The sequence below is a fragment of the Theobroma cacao genome, unplaced genomic scaffold (genome assembly GCF_000208745.1).
Source record: "Theobroma cacao cultivar B97-61/B2 unplaced genomic scaffold, Criollo_cocoa_genome_V2, whole genome shotgun sequence".
Classification (NCBI taxonomy): domain Eukaryota; kingdom Viridiplantae; phylum Streptophyta; class Magnoliopsida; order Malvales; family Malvaceae; genus Theobroma; species Theobroma cacao.
Genome location: NW_017234806.1, coordinates 6,696 through 29,202, shown reverse-complemented (window position 1 = coordinate 29,202; position 22,507 = coordinate 6,696). Strand labels below are relative to the sequence as shown.

General features: G+C 31.5%; 2 protein-coding genes and 2 long non-coding RNA genes across 6 annotated transcripts; 3 read left to right on the top strand and 1 right to left on the bottom strand.

Annotated features, from left to right (window-relative positions):
- Window positions 1-1,424: 1,424 nt before the first annotated feature.
- Window positions 1,425-5,930, top strand: LOC18599603. 3 transcript variants are annotated; one of them, XM_007029645.2, is made up of 5 exons: window positions 1,425-1,634; window positions 3,161-3,398; window positions 3,471-3,572; window positions 4,443-5,175; window positions 5,726-5,930. In XM_007029645.2, exons 2-5 carry the CDS (start codon window positions 3,215-3,217, stop codon window positions 5,793-5,795), a joined length of 1,089 nt encoding a protein of 362 aa, XP_007029707.2. In that variant the 5' UTR covers window positions 1,425-1,634; window positions 3,161-3,214; the 3' UTR covers window positions 5,796-5,930. The 3 variants fall into 3 exon arrangements, with proteins under 3 accessions (XP_007029707.2, XP_017985313.1, XP_007029708.2); XM_018129824.1 differs by having other exon boundaries at window positions 5,715-5,930; XM_007029646.2 differs by lacking the exon at window positions 5,726-5,930 and having other exon boundaries at window positions 4,443-5,501.
- Window positions 5,931-6,035: 105 nt separating this feature from the next.
- Window positions 6,036-9,678, bottom strand: LOC18599604 (mediator of RNA polymerase II transcription subunit 15). The gene is made up of 2 exons (XM_007029650.2): window positions 8,999-9,678; window positions 6,036-7,002 (listed from the first exon to the last, which is right to left on the bottom strand). The coding sequence occupies exons 1-2, from the start codon at window positions 9,529-9,531 to the stop codon at window positions 6,357-6,359; spliced, it is 1,179 nt and encodes a 392-aa protein (XP_007029712.2). The 5' UTR covers window positions 9,532-9,678; the 3' UTR covers window positions 6,036-6,356.
- Window positions 9,679-18,068: 8,390 nt separating this feature from the next.
- Window positions 18,069-18,694, top strand: LOC18599605. Its single transcript, XR_001930018.1, has 2 exons — window positions 18,069-18,161; window positions 18,349-18,694. It is a non-coding gene; the product is annotated as an uncharacterized LOC18599605 (long non-coding RNA).
- Window positions 18,695-20,430: 1,736 nt separating this feature from the next.
- Window positions 20,431-21,288, top strand: LOC18599607. Its single transcript, XR_001930017.1, has 2 exons — window positions 20,431-20,563; window positions 20,757-21,288. It is a non-coding gene; the product is annotated as an uncharacterized LOC18599607 (long non-coding RNA).
- Window positions 21,289-22,507: the final 1,219 nt, after the last annotated feature.

Here is a 22,507-nt window from a genome sequence, read left to right as displayed (position 1 = left end):
TGCCATGAGTTGGAAGTATTTTTTAAAAAAAATTATCGACCTGTTTTCATTAATAATGAAGGCCGAAATTACCTCCATTTAAAATTGAAAGACGAAAATGTCCCTCACACCGTAAATGAAAAGCCAGAAATTTCCTCAACAAATAACCACATACCAACCTACCCATCAGTGCGGCTGCAAGCCCGGGGGAAAAAAAAATAAAACCCTTTTCGAGTGGTGAGTGACAAAAGTGCAAACCATAAAATAAATATCTTTAACTCATTCCCTCCACCGAATCTGTGGTTGGGGGGCTCTAACCTTAATTAATGCCATTAATTTTATTTTTGGGAGATAAAGTTAATGTCAATTACTTGATAACATACTTAAATATTTAATTCAATAATAAATAATAAAATATAAATATAATAACTTCAATTATTATTATTATCAAGTTTAACAACACCATATTAAAGATGTTTTTCTGTTATTTGATATTTTCTTGTTAAATTTAGACCTCGCTCAAAAAGATAGAAAAGACAATAACCTCATTTTCATCTTTTGCTTTTTATTGCTTGTGCTTATCATAACAATGAGGAAAAAAAGAAAAAAAAAATAACGTTAACAGTATACAAAATATGATATATGTCTATGTTCTAATGCAAAATGTGCAATTTTTAGCTGTTGTCTGTCTCTTTCTTCTTAATAAATTGTTTAAAATTCTTGAAAAACTTAACTAGTAATGCGTTTTAAGTATAAAATATTTAATTTCAATTATACATGAAAAGTTTAGAAAAAAAAAATTCATAAATGATTGTTGAAAAATCAAGATTAAATGTGGGAGATAATTAGTAAACTATTAATAGTTATTTTTTATTTTTTTAATAAAATAATTATTTTATTTCGTGAATTATTACAACGTATCTTAAAGTGGTATGTTCTGTTCACCAAAATAAAAGAAAAAAATATGCGTTAAATAATTTTTTGACATATAGTTTTGAGAAAAAGAAAATAGAAATCTTAGAGTGTAATTATTTTAAGTTAAATCTGAATTGTCACAAAATAAATTAGTCGTGATTAACAAATTTGAAGACATGCGCATTACGTGTTGGAGAATTTATATTTGGAGTGAAGTACACTCATTTTTGTTTTCTCTTTTTTTTTTTTGGCTCTGTTGGTGGTCCACAGACTCATCCAATCACTTTGCCTTTATGAAATAAAGCAGCCAAATCCTTCAGAGTTCAGAGGCAAGTGGTTTGTCCTTTTCTTTTTTGATTTTCTTTCTGCAATTAATAAAATTTGGAAGCAACAACTCCAACAGAAACAAACGGAACAATTGAAGGTAACAGCCGACCCGTGTCTTTCTGACGTGGCAAAATTCCCTAGCTTTACTTTTTTTTTTATTTCTTTTTTAGAAAATTATTCTTATTTTCTAACTGAACAAAAACTAGGGGAAAAAAAAAAGAAAAGAAAGAATGAAAATCATCTATCGGCCAAAAGCCGCCATTTGAAAAACCCTCTCTACATGTCATTTCTAGAGAGGTCAGAGAAAGGGAGGGAGTGAATAGTGACAGAGGGAAATACTTGTCGAAAACGACGCCGTGGGGGAGTTTCAGGAGAAATCCAGTCGAAGGAAACCCTAGTTTTTCTTGAATGAGGTTTGTGTTTTTGGCTCATCGATTTTTTCTTTTGGTTTACTTTTGATGGATATCGAGTTTTTGGCGATTAAGATTGCTCGATCATTTTGCAGTTTTTCTTTATTTAGGTAATGCTAGTTTGTTTTTGTACGATTTGGAAGCTTTTTCTTTCTTGAATTAATAACTAAGAGAAGGAGAAGAATGAAAAAAAAAAGGGGGTTAAACATTTAGTTAGTTGCCTTAGGATTTTTTGGGTGTTATATGTTTAATTGGTTCAGTTATTATAATGAAAATGTTACAGGTTTTTAAGCGTCAAACTCAAATATTGGCGGTGTTAAGAGAAATGTGAGCTAATGAAAGAAGTTAATACCCTTTTTCAAGTTTTAAAAATGGATAGCTTGGGATTTTATAATGTTATTGGTATTAGAACTTGGAGTTTCGATTTCATTAATGTGTAGAAATTGGAGTTTATGTAGACAAGTTTGCGCCGTTTGTAGAAATGTGAATGCTTTTTTTGCTTCGTAGTAGCGTTTAGGCAAATTGGTCTTAACTTAATCTCACATATGCACTCTCTACTGATTTACCTTTGCTTCTTTCCATCTTATTTAATGGTGCATTTTAGTTTTTTTACCTAAACTCTATGTAACGGATGAGTTGGTTTAGAACAATTAGATTTTTCTTTCATTTAGTTTAGGATAATATGAAATAAGTGTTCGTCATTTCATGTCTACTTTTGTTATGATTGGATGATTGACATCTCTTAAGATTTATTATTAAATCCAATAACCAATTCGAAATGATAGAGCTTGAATTGTCCTTTTATAAATGATGAACTTACTCTGAGTTCTTGCTCATGTATATTTTTGGTGGGATGCTGATTTTTTTGGTGTACATCATCTAGTTCATCTGTTTTTAAGATATTATATAGTGTTCATAAACTACTTGGCTGCCTAAATCAGGGAGAACTATAAAACTTTAAGCATTATTATATGGGTTTGGCACGTGTCAGACTAATGCTTAAGATGTTCCACATGCTTATATTTTCGTTTTCAACATTTTTATAGCAGTAAACATATCCTTATTTTGCTTAGCAAGGCCAACCTGCTCTGTTGTAAGTTGAGCAGCTTAATTGCATTGTTTGTTGGTCAGGTTGTTGCATAAGTATAGCATGATGGGAATATTGTGTACATTATTGAAAGGTTTTTTAATTCTACCCTTGGATGTGTTTTATGATCTGTGACAAAGCTTATGCTTTTAAGAGCCAGGGATACCCTTTTACCATGCCACAATCTATTATGTTTATAAAGTTTGTGACATGTCTGGAGGGTGGATATTGGTTTCTTATTTAAAGATCTAATTCAAAATAAAAAGCCATTCAATTTAAGTATTTTTAAATTAATGTTTTTGGTTCACATTCAATTCACAAGAACCTTTTGTTTCTTGTGAAGATAGTGGACCCTGCACAGTTTCCCACTGTCTTGATGCTATTTCACCTAATTTTTGTTCAACATGGATAGTAATGGCATTTTGGTGCCATGTGACTGTAGGTCATATTTGGATGATTCAGAGTTTACCGCTCTGACCGTTCATTTGTTCTTAAAATGAATACAAGAAGTGGCCGGGTATCTAGGGGTCAGAAGTCAAAAAATTTTCAGGGTGAGGGGCCAAATTGGATTCTTATTGCTGGTGGTGCCTTACTAAGTACCTTATCAATCCGCCTTGGTTACAAGCTGAAGCAGGCACTTGACACAAAGCAAAAGGACAATGCTACTACTAGCTTGAAAGGTATACTAATATCTACTGCTCCAATAATTGTATTGAATATGTAACTGCTGCTTAATTCAGAGTTTGTTACAGGGCATGGAACTTCTGACAGGAGGAGATTATCAGGTTGCCGTTTACATTCAAATATGTTCTCGTTTACCCAAGAAGAAGATGGTTGTTTCAACTGCATTTCAGGTGTGATGTGGCTTTTTTGTAATTTGAGCTGTCCAAAGGTTATATATAAAAGCAACTGCTTTAGGTTTTTTTCTTTCTATTCTGTACTTTGGATCTTTGGAGTGGGGTGGGGATTTTAACTGGGAACACTGGCATGAAAGCCTGATATTTTTCTCTTTTCCTTTGGGGATAAAGGGGGTTGGGGGGGAGAGAGATAGATGCGGCGAGTAGGGGGAAATAGGACATCATCAGAAGTTCATAGTGGTGAGACATGGAATATCTCATCAATGTGGTTGCTAATTAGCATTCAGTGTTCCTGTTTGCGCTATTCTTTTGGTCGAGGAGGCAAAGATGAATAGCGGTCAAACCTTAAGGGAGCATGTGATTGGAAATGAAAGTGAAGAAAAAAACGTCTTTTTTCAGTGTTAGTAGTCATATATTGGCCGGAAGGGGAAGAAACAATGTCCCATTTACCTTCAGGACAGAGCTTTTACAGATTCTCCATTATCTTGAATTGCTTGCTTTCCAGTACAAATACTTGGCAGCTTCAGTTTTTCCAAATTTTTAATGATACCAACTTTGAGCCCTGAGGTGTTGATATGTGTCTAACACAGGTAATTTAGAAAAACCAAGAAGTTAGAACAACATAATTTTGAAATGTTGAGGTTGGTATTTTTATTTCCATTGCTAACAATATGCTTGCAAGACAAGGGCCTCTTGGAGTTTGCTATAGCACTTGAGTTCTTCCCATTCATCAGTAAATTTTTCTTTGGCTAGTTCTAGATTCATACTCTAATGATTTGTTTGTTTGGATAGTAATAGCTAAAGCGTGGGTGTTTTAATATTTTCCTTTGCCTGTTAGTTTCTTATTTAAGTTTGGGTTTAAAACAGGCACTGAAAGCATAGGGGAGAAGCACCCACCAAATGGCCAGATGCTGCCCGAATCTGAAGTTGCTCTCCCTCTGGTGACAGTTCCCATGTCTGAGTTCAACAAGGATAATGGTGTTATGTGGGCATCATCTCCTGATCGCCTTGAGTTACCTCCAAAGCCATTCCATCATTCTAACTGCTCAGATTCACCATGTGTCTCTGAATCAGGCTCTGACATATTCAGCAAACGGGAAGTGATACAGAAACTAAGGCAACAATTGAAGAGAAGAGATGATATGATTTTGGAGATGCAGGACCAGATTATGGAGCTGCAGAATTCACTGAATGCTCAAGTGGCACACTCAAGTCATTTACAAGCACAACTGGATGCGTCAAACAGAGACTTGTTTGACTCCGAGAGAGAAATCCAAAGGCTGAGGAAAGCAATTGCAGATCATTGTGTAGGACATGTCAGCATGAATGAGAAGACTACAACAGTTACAGCTTGGCCACCTGACATAAGGAACGGCCATGCCAATGGGTATCTTGATGGGGAAAGCAACTCGGGCTCCCCTGAAAAGGGAAGGGGGGATGGGGAGAGAATTGAGATGCTGAAGAGAGAAGTAGGAGAGTTAAAAGAAGTGATAGAAGGAAAGGAATACTTGTTGCAGAGCTACAAGGAGCAGAAGACAGAGCTTTCAATGAAGATCAAGGAGTTGCAGCAGAGATTGGATTCACAGCTCCCAAATATTTTGTAGGTACTTTTTAGGTTTTGTGCATTCTTGCTTGTTTTCCCCCGTTTCTTTCTTTGATTTGAGGTTAACAAAGATTGCCTCTTTTTCTCCTTTCTTTCCCACTATCCTTGGCTTTGAAGTTTATGGTTTGATGATGTGTTCTTTGCTTCTGCATCTGTATGTATGAGAATGAGCTATGCGTGAGAGAGAAATAGGAGGGAAAAGCAAAGCAGTAGGCACCATTATATTGGTTTGTAATTGACTTTTCTCTTGCTTAGCGAGTGCCTTCTTTCAAATAGAAAATAGAAACCAAGTTTTCTCAATAGTGTTAGAACCGTTTTTGTTTTGTTGCTTTTCTTTATCTTTTTTATTAATGGTACCCATGATTTCTTTTTCTTTTTTGGTCTTGGGACAATATAGTGGGAAAAAAAGTTTAGATTGGTCACTTTTCTGCATTCAAGTGTCTCACCCAATGTACAAATTTATTGATGGGATATGATGTGTCAATAGATTTTATTGTATTGTCCTTGAAAATAATATAGTTAACAAGTTTATCTAGTCAAAACACAGGCAAATGCAACTGAGCAAAGAAAGGCCAAATGATAAAGGAAATGAAGAATTTTGGCATACATGCTCCTAGAGGAGGCAGGATGGACTCAATCAAGAACCTTGTTAGTTTTGCATTTTGTACCATTATATTTTATATTATGAAAACTCAAATGCAAAGAACAGAGCCAAATATGTAATTTGACGAAATCAATTTCCATCTTTGCCACATATTTTTCTTCCAAAAATATTAATTCATTACTTGGATTACTGCGTTATAGCATGGTAGGTAATACTAATACTTCATTTTTCACATTAATCACCTATTGCCATGTAAACAACATGAATTTCATTACTCAAAGCCCAGCTGCTTATATGACTACTTTGAATTTGTCAATGTAGTGTATTTACAAATAACATTTAACATGATAAATGTATGCCTCAAGCAGCTCCCAGAAGCAAATAAACTCCTGCGCGGTGCACCTCATTTGCTTGCTTAGCCAAGACATTAATACAAGTAACATAAGGCTAAATAAAATGAAAACGTCCTCCTAAGCCTTTCCAAATGAGGGAAGAAAAAAATAAACAAGAGAGAAACCAATAAAATGGGAGGAAGATAGACAGATAACAAATGCAGATAACCACCCCTCATGACTCATCTACTGTTCAAATCAAACTCCCCAACTTCGCGCCAGTCGTTCTGCACGCCGGTATCTCCATTTTCTGTCTCTTCATCATTCAAGAAATCTTCAGAAGGCTCCTTCTCGTCCCTCTGTGCATTGTTCCCCCATCCATTCATCATCTCATCAGGGTTAACACCCTGTGGCTGCTCTCCAATGTCATGACCAATTGGAAGGTTGCCTCCTTGAGACCCGAGTGCATTTGCCCTTATAGGTCCTCGAGCCATAATTTCAGCATGTGCTTGCGATTCAGCTCGAGCTTGCTCCGCCTGAACCATTGCTGCCATGCGCAACTTGGCCTCATGAGCTTCCCGACCAGCCTTCTCCCTAGATTCTATTTCCGCTCTCAAATCAAGCATGGCTTTCTTCTCTTCTTGGAGAAGAGCCTGTTCAACCATCAACCTTTCCTCAGATCGAAATTCCCCCATAGCTCGTTTGCGAGATATTATATTGAAGGCAAGAGCCTGCTTCTCAAATGTGGCAGTGAACTCTGCGACTTTGGCAGCAATATTGTGATCCCACTGCTGGCAGCGAGATGGCATCTGGCCTGTTGTGTCAGAATCAAGGATTCTATCATCTTCCTCTGCTTCATAGTCTGCTACGACATGATAAGGTAGCAACCTGGACACATGTTATGAAATATACTTAAATGAGCAGGGAGAAGTAACTCAATCCCAAATGTCATTATGCACATTATTCAACTAGGGTGAGAGAGATCTCAATTTACAACTATTTTATGAAAAGCACACAAAACTTGCTTTCCTATCCTTTACCATCTTCCCTTCCTTTTAAAGTTTCTAAAATATGCCCCCCAAACTTCCAATGGATGAACCATCCTTAATACTAACTAACAAATATCCAACTGGGGTTTACACGTAAGTAAGGTAAGCTATCAGTAGAGATCATTAGCTGTCATAAAGGAAGTTTTAAACTTCCTTGCAGCTATATATAATACATTTACTAGATTTCATTCAAATGCTGTACCTAAACATTGTAAAGGATTTCATTCTCTTGAAAAGATAAGCCTTGGGGACAGGGGAGGGATAAGAAAAATATTTTAAATAAAGTGTGTGTGTATTTCTACACATTCTTCTTGGTTTTATTGATTAATATAAGTCAAAAGACGCATGCCATTCAAACAAATATTCAATAACAAAAATTTAGAAGCCTGAGGACACACATCGAGGAACAACAGTCTGCCATCTAACTTTCAAAAAGTATTTGGCAAAAAATCTTAGTCCTGAAGACAGTGGAAAAGAAGATAAATAAACCAAGTGCAAGATGTGACCAGAACACACAACTATACATTTCTAAAACCTTAAAAGCCAGGAAAATGCAAAGCAAAGTCTGAAAAATGGGTGAACCATCTAGGGTGAGATAGCAGCAGCACATGAGAGCAGTACAAACGCTACCTAGGACAATAAAGATATCCTTCAGTCAGTCTATCAACTCCAATTTATTCATACAAATGAACACATAGCCAGCCTGTTTACAAGAACATATAAATCTCACCTGCTAATGAATGATTTTGACAGCTAAGCTCAATGCAACATTGAAGATACATCTTATGAATAAAAACCTCAAGTAAATTCAAAAGTGAATGGGTTTTCTTTAATGATTTTTCACTTTTATCTTACTGGGACAGATGACAAAGCTAAGCAGAATGAAAATATCTAGCCGAAAGGATTTCTGACATATAGCACATAACTCCAAACATTGAGATCTCTAATAAGTTTCTATCTGATCTTATCTCCTATTTGCTGGGATGCAATGCAAAAGTGGACTTCTCAAGTATTTGCCAGCCACCTGTGGATGACTCCCACCCTTTTTTTCCAACAAATTGCCATGTGTCACAACACATTAGCAAACTTTTCCGTCTTATGCATATGAATTCCAATAAATTTCCAAAGCACAATGTGATAATAATATACTATTGCACATATTTCCTCCTCAATCTTGGAAGAATTAGACAAAACAAAAACTGACTCCATGAATCAAACCGACATGAAGCTCGATCATCCATTTAATTCCCACAGTTGCTGGAAATCTCATTTACAATCAGATCTCACCATGTCAAAAAGCTTTCAGTTGTCTAACATAACCAGGTCCCTATATCTTCATAAACAGTCCTACAATCCTAGCACTACTTCGAAACTTATGCCAGTCACAAATATTACAATCCTAATTTCTCTAGCTGATACAACACTATATCATCATTACATTACAAACCTGCCCAAATTCTCACAACCCAACTGCAGGAATACAAGTTTCAACTTTCAACTGGAAAATAGCATAAATTTATACATAAATTAATTTAGAATGCTACACATACGAGCCAAAATTCTATAAAATAATTAAAAAATTCATTATGCAAACTCCCAGTCTTTTCACATTCTCTGGACCAAAAAAGAAAAAAAAAGGAAAAAAAGAAACTGAAAATTTAAGAAAAACCCGTTATTAGGCTTCCAACATATCCCATCTTTTCCCATTTTCACGCTAGTCACACGCAAAACACCTAAATAATTAACAAAAACCCATAATTCTATCTACAATAAAAATCCCATCTTTTCCCCATTTTCTCAACAAGCAAGAAAAAAAAAAGAATTTCCAGACAAACCTCTCACAGGCATCTTCAAGGGACGAAAAGGGCCGCTTAAAATCCGGGTGACAAACACGCCAGGCATCCTGATAAGCCATTTGGAGCTCCGCTTGATTCAATGGTCGGATCTGCTTCTGCTGTTGCTGTTGCTGTTGCTGCTGTTGTTGCTGCTGTGGCTGTTGCTGTTGTTGTGGCTGCTGCTGCTGTTGCTGTTGTTGTAAATTAGGAGTGGAATTAGGGTTAGGGTTAGGGCTAGAATTAGGGTTTTGTTGGATGTTAATAGGACGGTGATGAAGAACACCAGGAGTGGTACGTAAATGGGCATCTATGTTTGATGGGAAACGAGAAATTGCTTGTTGCTGTTGCTGTTGTTGCTGCTGCTGCTGTTGTTGGGCTTGTTTTTGAAGTTGCTGTAAGAGAAGAAATTGTTGCTGTTGATGTTGCTGTTGTTGATGTTGATGATGCTGCTGATGTTGCTGCTGCTGTTGCTGCTGCTGTTGTTGTAAGAGAAATTGCTGCTGCTGATGAGCCATTGCCTTTGCGTCCTCCATTTCTCACTCTGGTTTGCTTTGCTTTTCCAATGAAATTATCTTTGTTTTTCTTCTTTTTTCTTTTTCCTTTTAGGTGCTTGCCGTGTTTCCCGGTGAAAAACAAAGAGTTGGGTCTTGGACTGGATGCAAGTGTTAGCCCATTTGACCCAAAAGGATTATGTTCAGCATTTTCCCATCGTTTCAAAAGGAATGACAATGGCTAACAATTTAAACATTTATTTATCTAATTATAATTTGTAATTTCAATTTTTAAATTTGACGTCACGAATCAATGAAGGTCAACTCAGTTGAAATTAATTCATAATAAATTATATAGAATAAAAGATATACTTATGATTTTATTTGTTTTATAAATGAGGATTTGGATTTATTTTTTAATTGATTTTTTTTAAATTTCATTTTTTCAATTATATTACCTTTTTTAAAGTATATCCTTGTATTAATTTTGATTAATTCCTATAAAAGATTTTAATTAAAGAAGGGTATTTAGGGGTGGTTATTGTTGAATTTGGCCATTCTATATCCTTTTTTAAACTAAAAAAAAAGTTTTATTTCCATAATGTCTAAATTAAAAATAATAATAATAATAATCACAATATTTAGGTGGAGTGTTTTAGGTGATATTTGTGAAGTTCCTCCTAAATCACAATTAAATAAAAATTAAAATTGACATCTTTGAAAGAAAACTATTAGAGAGAAGTAGTAAGAAGATTTTTTATTTTATTTTTTCTTCAAGTGTGTATACCATCAAGTATAATGCCTTTATTTATAAACTTACATAGATGGAGGGGGGAATGCATTTACATAAATAGAGATGATGAACTTAGTAGATAGGGATGTATATAAACTGGATGGATTTAGAAGATAGGGATGTACTTACATATATATATATATATATGTATATTGTATATGAGGAGGTTCATTGGATATGAAATACAATGGATATTCACATATATTCATAATATTTCTCAAGAAAAAGAATATATAATTCTTTTAAAGGATACATTTTGAAATACTACCTCATTAAACATTATCAAGAAAAACCTAATGGGAAAAAAAACTTGGTGAAGGAAAAAAGAGTATAGTACGTATCTTACTCTCCTGATGATTATATTATTTGAGATTTTTAAAATAATGCATCTCAATCTTTTGTACTAACTTTTCAAATGTTGTAGTAGGAAAGGCTTTGGAAAACAAATTTGCTAGATTGCCATTTGAATGAATCTTTAATGTATCATTCCTTCAACTAAGCTATGCAAACAGTATTTTCCTCATATAGCGTTGTTGGAATTTTCCTTTTGATTGATAAGTCACACGATCCTCAAATATGTTGAATGACAAATCTTAACTAGACAAAGTTATTACTTGTCTCATGAATTGTTAAAATTTCTACATAGTTAGAAGAAAGTAGCAATTATAGTTTTTTTATAAAACGTCGTAAAATAGCCTTACCTTCATATATGAATAAGTAACTTGTCTGAGATTGAGTTTTGTATAAATTAAATAAATATTATGCATCTGTATAACTAATTAAATTTAATTTGGATACATTTGAGTAATATAAGCCCATATACTTAATTCCTCAGAGATATCAAAGTATATATTTAATTCCATTCCAATGTTTTCGAGTTGAAGCAGAATTATATCTTGCTAATAAATTTATAGCAAAAGATATATTAGGTCATGTATTGCTAGTAAGATACATTAGTGCTCTAATTATACTAAGATATGATACTTTAAGACCAAAAAGCTCTTCATCATTTTCTCAAGGTCGGAAGATGTCTTTTTTTTTACATCTAGTTATCTTACAACTGTTAATGAACTCAATGGATGCGCTTTGTCCATATAGAATCATTTTAATACTTTTGCTATATAATTTGATTGATAAACAAGAATTCCATTTGTCAAGTCCTCAATTTGAAGACTTAACAAAATTTTATCTTTTCAAGGTCTTTTATCTCAAATTATTTTTTTAAGTAATTTACGACTTTTGATAACTCTTTAGGAGTTTCAATAATGTTCAAATCATCAACATAAATAGTAATTATGATAAATTTAGATTCAAATTTTTTTATAAAAACACATGGGTATATAGGATCATTGTTATAATTTTCTTTCAACAAATATTCACTGAGTGATTATACCACATGTTTTTATATTGCTTTAATCTATATACATATTTATTTAATTTGATTGAATAAATTTATCGAGAATTATGCACATGCTTCAAGCAATTTAAATCCTTGAAAAGTTTTCATATAGATATCGATATCAAATAAACCATATAAATAGGTTGTAGCTATATTCATTAGACGCATTTCAATCTTCTCATTTATTGCTAGACTAATTAATATTTTAATTGCATCAATCACAAAAGAATATATCTCCTCATACTCAATACTAGGTCTTTGGGTAAAACCTTATTCAACCAGCCATGCTTTATATTTCATAATATCAATTTTCTCATTTCATATTCACACAAATACCCATTTATATCTCATTGGTTTTACATTATTTGGTTTACGGACTATAAGTCCAAAAACTTTATGTTTTGCAAGTGAATTCAATTTTACATTAATTGCATCTTTTCACATTGGCCAATCATTTATATTTCTACATTCTTCGATATGTGTAAGTTTAAGATCTTCATTTTCTTTCATAATATTGAGTGCTACATTATATTCAAACATATCATCGGCGTTTATTTCATTTCGGTTCCAGTTTTTCTTGTCATAACATAATTGATTGAGATCTCTTAATTTTCTGTGATTTTAGGTAACTGAATTTCTTCTGAAATTTTTATCAATCATGTTAGGAGTCTTTTCTAGAGTTTTTGCATTATCTTTTTGACCTTCTTGAATATTTGTTCCTTTTCTTTTTCAAGGATTTTATTTTTGGAATTGAATCGTCTCCACGTTTCTGGTATACCTTGTCTTATAGGAATATCAATGCTATAGGAGTACTTGCAGTTGGTATATAAGATTTAGTTATTCTCTTTAAGTTAGTAAATACATTTGACAACTGATTTGCTATATTTTGCAAGTGAATTATTTTTTAAACTTCAAGTTCATATTGATTTGTGTAATGATCAAAACTAAATAATGGTAATTAATTCTAAGAAATTTCATTTTCTCCCCCTAATGTTGGGAAAATTGTTTCATAAAAATGACAATTGGAAAATCATGCTGTGAATAAATTTCTTATTTAATTATTGATGAAGATTCATACCCAACATATATTTCTAGCCTCTTTAGAGGACCTATCTTTGTGCGTTGTGGTGGAGCAATTGAAACATATACCGCTCATCCAAAAATTCTTAGATAGGAAATATTTAGTTCCTATCCATAAATCAATTGTATAAGGAAAAATTTGTAATAATTCATTTGGCCTAATGCGTACAAGTGCTACTACATCTAAAATGGCATGCCCTTAAGCAAAAATTAGTAGTTTAGACTTCATAAATAATAACATTGCAATCAATTAGAAGTGTTTAATAAACAATTTTGCTAGACCGTTTTGTGCATGAACATAAGTAATAGATCGTTCAATAGTTATTCCAACTAATATGCAATATTAAAGACTTGAGATGTAAATTTACTAGAATCGTTAAAACGAATAGTCTTGAATGCAAAATCAGGAAAAAGTGTTTGCAAATGAATGATTTGGGCGAGTAATTTTGCAAATGCCAAATTGCAAGTTGATAATAAGCACACATGTGACTATCTAGTCAATGCATTTATTAAAACCGTAACATTTCTAAATGGTCCACATGGTGAATGTATATATCGCCTTGAATACGTTTAAAAAATGTAAGGGATTCAGTTCTAACTTTAATTGGTGATGATCTTATAATTAATTTACCTTTAGAGCAAGCAATACATAAAAATTTATCATATTGAAAAATCTTTTGGCTTTTTAATCGATAACTACATGAATTTTTAATAATTTTTCGTATAATTATTGATCCAGGATGGTCCAACTGATTGTGCCTAACATTAAAATTATTAGTAAACTTTTGGTTTATGATAGCATGAGTTTCAATCATTCTGATATTTGTGTAGTACAATCCAGAGGATATGGCGGGTAGTAAAATATTGACTCTTCTGGAGCTTTTAATTAATTTTATACTACCAGATATTATATTGACATTGGCTTCTTTTATTGTCAAGTGGAAAAATATTTCTTGCCTTTAAATATAACATGCTTTGTAGCATTGTCTGTTAGACATATATTTGCATAATTGATCTTGGATCTAACAAAATGGATATCCATATTTTTCTTTAATAAAATGCAATAAAAAACTTACAAGTTAACATAAAAAAACATTCAATATAAAATTAAAATACATAATAAGAACATATCATTTAAATACAACGAGAACATATAAAAGCAATTTCATAACATAGTTATACTAAAATATATCAACTACTATTAAGAAATTTCATTTTTGAATATTTTCATTACTAATCAAATGATCAGTTCTTCTTTCAATGTGGATAAGAAAATCAACAATGTCTTGATGTGTTATATCAACTTGGCTATGGTTAAAATCATCATAAGATGCTTAAGCTTTTAGTGATACTTGATAATATTCAAGAAGTACAACAAGAAGATCGATGACAATACATTTTCTATATTTCTTATATTTTGTCCACTTTTTTCTTTTATTGTATCTTTTTAGTATTCATCTACTCCTTAGTAGGTTAAAACTATCATCCATCCCTTGGTGGGTTAAAACTATTTATCAACTTTTGGTGAGTTAGAGAAATTTTCATCCATTTCTAGTGAGAAAAATTATTTATCCACTTTTAGTGGGTAAGATATATTTTACAATTAGAATAGTGATAATGTAAATAATTATGGTGACGACTTTCATGTCCATGACCATAATTATTAAATACTGTTGCATTCACTTCAAAGAATGAATGAATTTATATTTTTTATTAATAACTCGTTTGTCATATCCATTTCAAGAAATGGACGAATTTTTTATTTTTCATTAATAACTATATAATAGCAAATTCACTTTCCAATGAAGCGATAAATATATATTACATGATAGCAAATTCACATTTAAGCTAACTTTTAAGGATGAAAACAATGAAGAGATATCAAGTCACTTACCTGATTTACTACAACTAAAAAATTAAAAACCAACAACCATTGGAATCTTGTGAGATTTATAGATAAAATAATACCAACTTTTACCTGATTTGCTAAAACTAGAAATCAAAGATCAACCATTGAAATCTTTTTGAAACTTGAAGATAATAAAACAAAATAATACCAAAACTCAAGAGATTAGAGCTTCGTGATGATAATGTATTATAAAATATAACTTTGAAAGAAAAATATTAGAGAGAAGTAGTAAAAAAATCTTCTATTTTCTTTGTTTTTCAAGTGTGTACCATTATACTACCTCTTTTTATATACTTACATCAAGTCTGTATACCATCAACTATAATGCCTTTATTTATAATCTTAAATAGATGGAGGTGGAATGAATTTATATAAATAGAGACTATGAACTTAGTAGATATGAATGTATATGTACTGAATGGATTTGGAAGATAAGGATGTTCTTATATAAATATGTACATTGCATATGAGGAGGTTCATTGGATATGAACAAATACATTGGATATTAACATATATTCATAACACAATCAAATTAATAACATCAATATATAAAAAAATTAAAAACATAATATCTAAAAAATTAAAAACATAACATCAAAAAAATTCAATTAAATTTTTATAATTTTTTTATTACGTTTAATCAAATCTTTATATTTATATTTTAAGTCAAATAAGCCCTTACAATTAATGATTGACTTAGTCAAAATATCATTTGTCGTTTTATATCATGTGACATTGACAAATCATGTTAATATATTATAATTGATCATAATGTGATATGTTAATTCGACATGATAATATAAACATGTGACATTTTTCATCTTCTATATCAATATTATGTTAGTGCCATATGAATGTAAAATAAAAGTAACATTTTGACTAATGATAATTAGTTAATCATTAATCATGAAGGCTTATTCGACTCAAAATAAAAATATATAAACCTGATTGAATGTAATAAATTCTTAAACAATTTAAGAGCATTTTAGAGTACATTATGCTAAAATTAAATTAAAAAAAAGTCACATCTTATACACAAAATATCACATCTTATACGCATTTGCAAGCCATGATTGCACTGTTGCATTGCATGAGCCCACAATTGAAAATCTGGAGATGAAATGTCCAACGTTTTGATTGATCCATCTACAAAGCTTGCTTTTTTTTTTATTGGAGCGTGTTCAGAAAATTCTTTTTCCAAGTAACATTAATTTTCACCATTCTCACTCAAAGGATGAGCCATAAACATACGACCAGGATGATTGGAGGGATGCAAGTAGTATGGGAAATTGGTGTCAACTGCTTGCTTTGTGATGCACTAGCACCCGCTACCAATTCTTCACTTTCCTGACTTGCCTTGTCCTTGTCTCTGACCTGTTTTGATAATTGAATTTCTACGTGACTATGACCTACCCTGGTACCATAAAAAGATTAATTGTCTCTTGTCGGATAATTTTTATTGATGCAATTGTATACTATATTTATACAAGAATAAGGTTGACCGGCTCCTACAGGGAAAAGTAGAAAAAGGAAAACTAGTATTTACAGGACCTAGAATCATCTAATTCCTAAAATCATGCTACAGTCAATAGCAAGAATCAGGAAATAAGTCATGCTAGAATCAAGAGCAAGAATCAGGGAATTTCCTTGAGTCATGTAATCTCTAAAATCATGCTACGGTCAAGAGCTAAAATTAAGATTTCTCTTAAAAAACAAACAAATACTTTCTCTCTCCCCCATCTCCTTCTCATCCAATCTCCTCTTATTCTTCTCTCCTTACAATAGATCTCTCTCACCCAAAACCAGATATGTGCAGCAATTAATCAAAACCAGTGCAACTGATTTTTTTTTGTGTGGGTTCTGTGGGCGATTGGTTTAATTTGATTCATGAATTTTTTGGAGTATGATCCCATATAAAACCTGATGAGAAAGTTTCTTTTCAAATTGCTTACACGCTACACTTGGAGTGGGCAAGTTTGTTTGCCAAGTTCTCTGATGTAGTGTTCCACTACCACAAGTGGATAGTTTATAAAGTTCGTTGATGAAATGAATTTTTCCTAATTTTTTTATTAAAAAAATCAATACTAGTCCAACAGCAACAAATCACAGCTTCACTAAAGCACAGACACTAAACAACAAAATAATAACGGCTTCTACCCAAGTTTCCTTATTGGCAAACTATTTTAGCAAACACATCGCCTTCTGGGCGACATTGGTTTGCTAAGGAAGACTATATGATTTAAATAATTTTATTATTTTCTAAGGTAATTAAATGAAGTTTGTTCATCATACAAAATAATATTAAACTTCATTTGAAATTTTCCATAAAAAAATTATTTTTATTATAGAAGTATTAAGCATAACATTTTCTGCTTATAATGGATGAAAAATGGGAGAAGACGAAGGGGAGATTGGGTGAGAGGGAACTAGAGAGAGATAAAAAACTTATTTGAATTTTTTTAAAAGAAAATTGGTTATATTAATTTTCAAGTCTCTAAAAGTTTTAAATTTATTTTTTGATGAAGTGGCACTATCTTATGACCTGACAGTATATAGAAACTATACATGGTCAACGCATCAAATATAATCCCTAACTTTATATCTAACTAATTTATAAATACTTAAAACTATATATGCTTGTATATTATAAATGATAATGACGTGATGTGTTAATTTAATTTGGTAATATGATTATTTGACACTTTTCATCTTCTATATAAATGTCATGTCAGTGTCATATAGATGTAAAATAAAAAGCGGTATTTTGTCTAATGATAATTAGTCAATCATTAATTATAAGAGCTATTTGGATTCAAAATAAAAATATATAGATTTAATTGAACGTAATTAAAGAATAAGAACTTATTTGAATTTTTTAAAATAATTTAAGAACTATTTTGAATAATTTATATCAAAATCAAATGAAAAAATCACATCTTATACACAAAATTTAATTGGTAATCGTATTTCTTAATATCTTTAAAGCTGGTACAGTTACAGCTTAACGTATTTGTTTAAATGTACATCGATAGGACAGCAAAGATATAAAGAGGTATTGATAATATTCCTAAACTGCTGCTATGTACACAAGCAATGAGCAAGATTTTATTGGTTGTTGACAGATGAATTTGATTTAGGAATTATTATCCTTGATATCAGCTATACACACATATATGATTATGCTGCTTGTTTCCTTTCTTACCTATAAGAAATTAATAAGAGAAGCATTTTTCTCCTTTCCTGAATTACATTTTTGCTTTTATTGGCATTAATTGTGATATTCAATCGTTTTCCTGTGAAGTAGCCAAAAAACAAACACGTACCTACATTACTAGCTTTTCTTTCCAAATTTTGCCCTCAACCCATTATAAATATCCAGAACTCTCTGTTTACAAAAGCAAAAAAAAAAAAAAAAGAGGAAAAAGAAAAAGTCATGAAGAACATCCAGGTCTCAGCCATTTTCATGTTACTGCTTCTTCTTTATGCTGCTGGTACATTCCATCACCATACTTTATAATTCATTTTAACTCAATCAAAGCAAATATTATTTTTTGTTTAGCTTCTAGTTGTATTGCATATTGTGTATTATTTTTTAAAATGTACATTCTTTACATTTAGTGTTGTTGTTTTTAGAAATGTATTGGACTAATATTAACCTGGTTTAATGCAAATGTACAGGCAAAGAGGTAATGGCAAAGAATCCACCAGGCAAAACATGCGCTGATACTATAAAATTAGCAGGTTGCAAAAATGATTACTGCTTGAAGTTGTGCAAGCAGACATATGGAGATAACATCTACGTAAAAGGAGCATGTTTTGGTGATGGTTGCCTTTGCTCGCACCTATGTTAAAAGTCTTGTCATCCGAGAGAGATTCTACTATTCTCATACATCTCATATATAAAATCTATTATTAAATATATATTGAAAGTTATAAAAAAAGATAAAATAATGAAAGGTAGCTGGATCTCAAGGCAGATTGAATTTTGATTCTCCAGTCGTAATCCTTCAACCTTATTTCTATAGAACTTCATTCTCATTGTTTTTTTTTTCTTTTTTGAAGAAAAGGGAAGAAATGAAATAAAAGCACCTTTTATTGTTTTCCTTTTGTCTCAAAATAAAAACAATTTTTTATCATTTTGAGATATTATCAATTATGATATGTTAGTATGTCATATTAGTATCAATTATGATATTTCAGCATGCCACGTCAATGTTACTTGATATAAAATAACAAATCATATTTTAACTAAGTCAATTATTAATCATAAGATTTATTTACATTTTTATAATAATTCAAGATTTTTTAGGTATTTTTTGAAAGTGGATTGACGAAATGGGAATTTCTTATTCATTCATTTCTCCACCATCGTTAGTTTATGTACAAAGAAGTGAAAGACAAAATGTACAACGTGCTTGGCTGTGCTACTACTATTCACAATAAGAACAAAAAAAATTGCTCATATGCCTAGCGGCTAGCACGTGATTATTTTTTTTCTTCACTTCTTCTAGATTCTTCTTTACACCAGCATCCTCCAACTCCTTTGTTAAGTGAAAAATATCATTTTTCACTCCATTAATTTCTTGATATTATGGCTTTGTTCAAATGTACATCAACAAGACAGCAAAGATATAAAGAGGTATTGATAACATTCCTAACTGCTGCTATGTACACAAGCAATGAGCAAGATTTGATTGGTTGTTGACAGAGGAATTTGATTCAGGAAATATTATCCGTGATATCAGCTATACACATATATATGATTATGCTGCTTGTTTCCTTTCTTACCTATAAGAAAGGAATTAAATACGTTTTTTGTTATTTCGGCTTTGATTTTGGTCTGTGTCCATTACCAAAACTCAATAATGCTGAAATCCTATCAAAGTTGAATAAAATTGAGATGTACTGTGTGTTTTGTCAGCCCTCTGATCAGTTGTGTAAATTGAAGGAACGATGGCTTAATTTCCAAACTTGTTATTATTGTCTTCATCCAATGAGAAGAAAAGTAAGGACAATAAATAAATGAAAGAATTTTATTAGAATTAATTATTTATAACCGTTGCAAATTAAGCATCGAGGCTAAAAAAACTTGTCATTGAAAAACTATATCTAGTTTAATTAAAATATTATCATTTAATTTTTTTAGATTTTTTTTTCACTTCAAAATTATGAATTTTTAAAATGTTAATAAAAGAATCCTAAATAATTTAATTTTTCCTTTTTTTCATATTTTTTTTGTTGATAAAACGTTAAATAAAAAATATTTTTATGATTATTTAATTAAAATACATTATGATATTTTTTATTTTTAAATTGTTTGGGGGTAATTAAGATTTTTTTTTTATATTTGTAAATAATAGTTGATTAATGGTAATGAAAAAAACAAGGGGTCAACAGTGTATTTCGAAAGAAGAGGAGGGGGTCAACAATGCATTTTAAAACAGGAGAGATCAAAATGCACTTTAAAAGCGTATTGAGAGGATTTTTTTGTATTTTACCTAAATTTATTCCACCTTTCAAAAAACTTAAAATTTATTTCACAAATTGGTAATGGACAATAAGAGCGCGAATGTTATCTTATTCCGAGACCTCCGGTTTGTCATTAAACTGAGACCTTACCTTACGGGCTACTAAACTTAGTTAATTAACCATAAATAGAGTGGCTGTGGGTCCGACTTAGACGGATGACGAGGTTTGTCCGGTAAGGACGGGAATGTTGGTATTCTTGATGCTTATATTATATTTAACCTTTGGCATAATGAAATCATTTAGAAAACCCCTTAATTAAAATTTCCAGAACTTGCATGATCTTCCTATTGGCTTAGGCAAAAAGTCATGAAGAACATCCAAGTCTCTACCATTTTCATGTTATTGCTTCTTCTTTTTGCTGCTGGTAAATTCCATCACCATACTTTATAATTCATTTTAACTCAATTAAAGCAAATATTATTTTTTATAGAGCTTCTAGTTGCATTGCATATTGTATGTTAATATTATTTTTTAAAATGTACATTCCTTACATTTAGTGTTATTGTTTTTAGAAATGTATTGGATTAATATATACTAACTTGGTTTAATGCATACAGGAAAAGAGGTGACGGCAATGGGCCTCCCAGGTAAAACATGCGCTTCGACTATAAAATTAGCAGGTTGCAAAAATGATAACTGCTTGAAGTTGTGCAAGCAGACACATGGAGAGAGCATATACGTAAAAGGAGCATGTTTTGGTGATGGCTGCCTTTGCTTGCACCTATGTTAAAAAGTCTTGTCATCCAAGAGAGATTCTACTATTCTCATATATAAAATCTATTATTAAATACATATTGAAAAGTAATAAAAAAAGATAAAATAATGAAAGGTAACTGCATCTCAAGGCAGATTGAATTTTGATTCTCCAATGGTAATCCTTCAACCTCATTTCTATAGAACTTCATTGTCACTGCTTCCATCTCAGGGAATGTTCAGTTGTCCGGATTGTATTAGTCGAGGAAAATTCCATTGATAATCGACATTTACATATTTATCTTTGTAATTGTATTTAACAAACAAGTTTTCTATATATAAAAAAAAAGTATATATCTTTGGCAGTTAAATTGTACACCAATACATGTTATCTCATTGTATTTTCGCACAAATATTCATTTTTATTCCACCGATTTTACACTATTTGGTGTATGGATTACATATTCAAAAACTCCACGTTTTGCAAGTGTATTCAATGTTGTCTTGATTGCATCCTTTCACATTAGCAAATCATTTTTATGTCTACATTTTTCAACAGATATAGATTCAAGATCCTCATTTCTTTCATAATATTTAACGGTACATTATACACAAAAATATCATCAACGTCTATTTCAATATAATATCATTCAAACAAATATCTTTAAACTTAATAATTTTTTTTTGAGATTTAGTAGAAAATAAAGTATCCTTTATCAATAAACTTTGTTTTCTCGAGTAATAAAATATTGACTGTTCTATAATCTTTAATTAATATTGTTCTACTGAATATTGTATTGACATTGATTTCTTCCATTGTCAAATAGAAAAAATATTTCTTATTTTAAATATAATGTACATAGTAGCACTGTTTGCTAGACATATATCTATCTCATTGATCTTAGATCCAACCTAATGAAAATTCATATTTTCTTATTAAAGTAAAATACATATAATAAGAAACTTGCAAGTTAATAAAAGAAAACCTTAAATATAAATTTTATTTTTAAAATACATAATAAGATATGTTTTCGCTCTCGACAATGACCCTTTCTCTTAGAATTCTCGAAAGCAAGAGACAGGTCATTTGAGTGAGGAAAATTAGCCAAGATCTTACAGTTCATCAAAAATCTGCTATTGCAATTGCAAAAATCCTTCTCTTCTATGAGCACATCAGGGTTAAAGACCATGCACTAAGTGAACAAAAACATTTGTAGTTAAAAACCTTCACTTCTCGTTGACAGGATTAGGGTGCAATGGTCTTATCTATTTCTGATTGTAGTTAAAAAAACATTTATAAGGAAAAGAGAAGACAAAAAAAGGAAAAAAGAGAAGAATAACAAAAAACAAAAAGAAGAATAGAAAAAGAGAAAATGGAAATGAAGGAAAACAGTGAACAATGGACTTTAGTGAATCTGCGTGACAATGGGGAGGGACGGGGGGTTTTATTATCTTTTTTGTCTTTTCTTTGGTACTTTACAGTTTTGACTTTTCAGGAGTGTGTTTCTGTAGGTTGGGGGGCTATTTTGTTCTTGCATTCCTGATGTTGGCTGCTGATTGTGTGGGATGGGGGAAGGTTTGTGGGGAGGGAGCTTGCATGGCTCATTCACTTCCC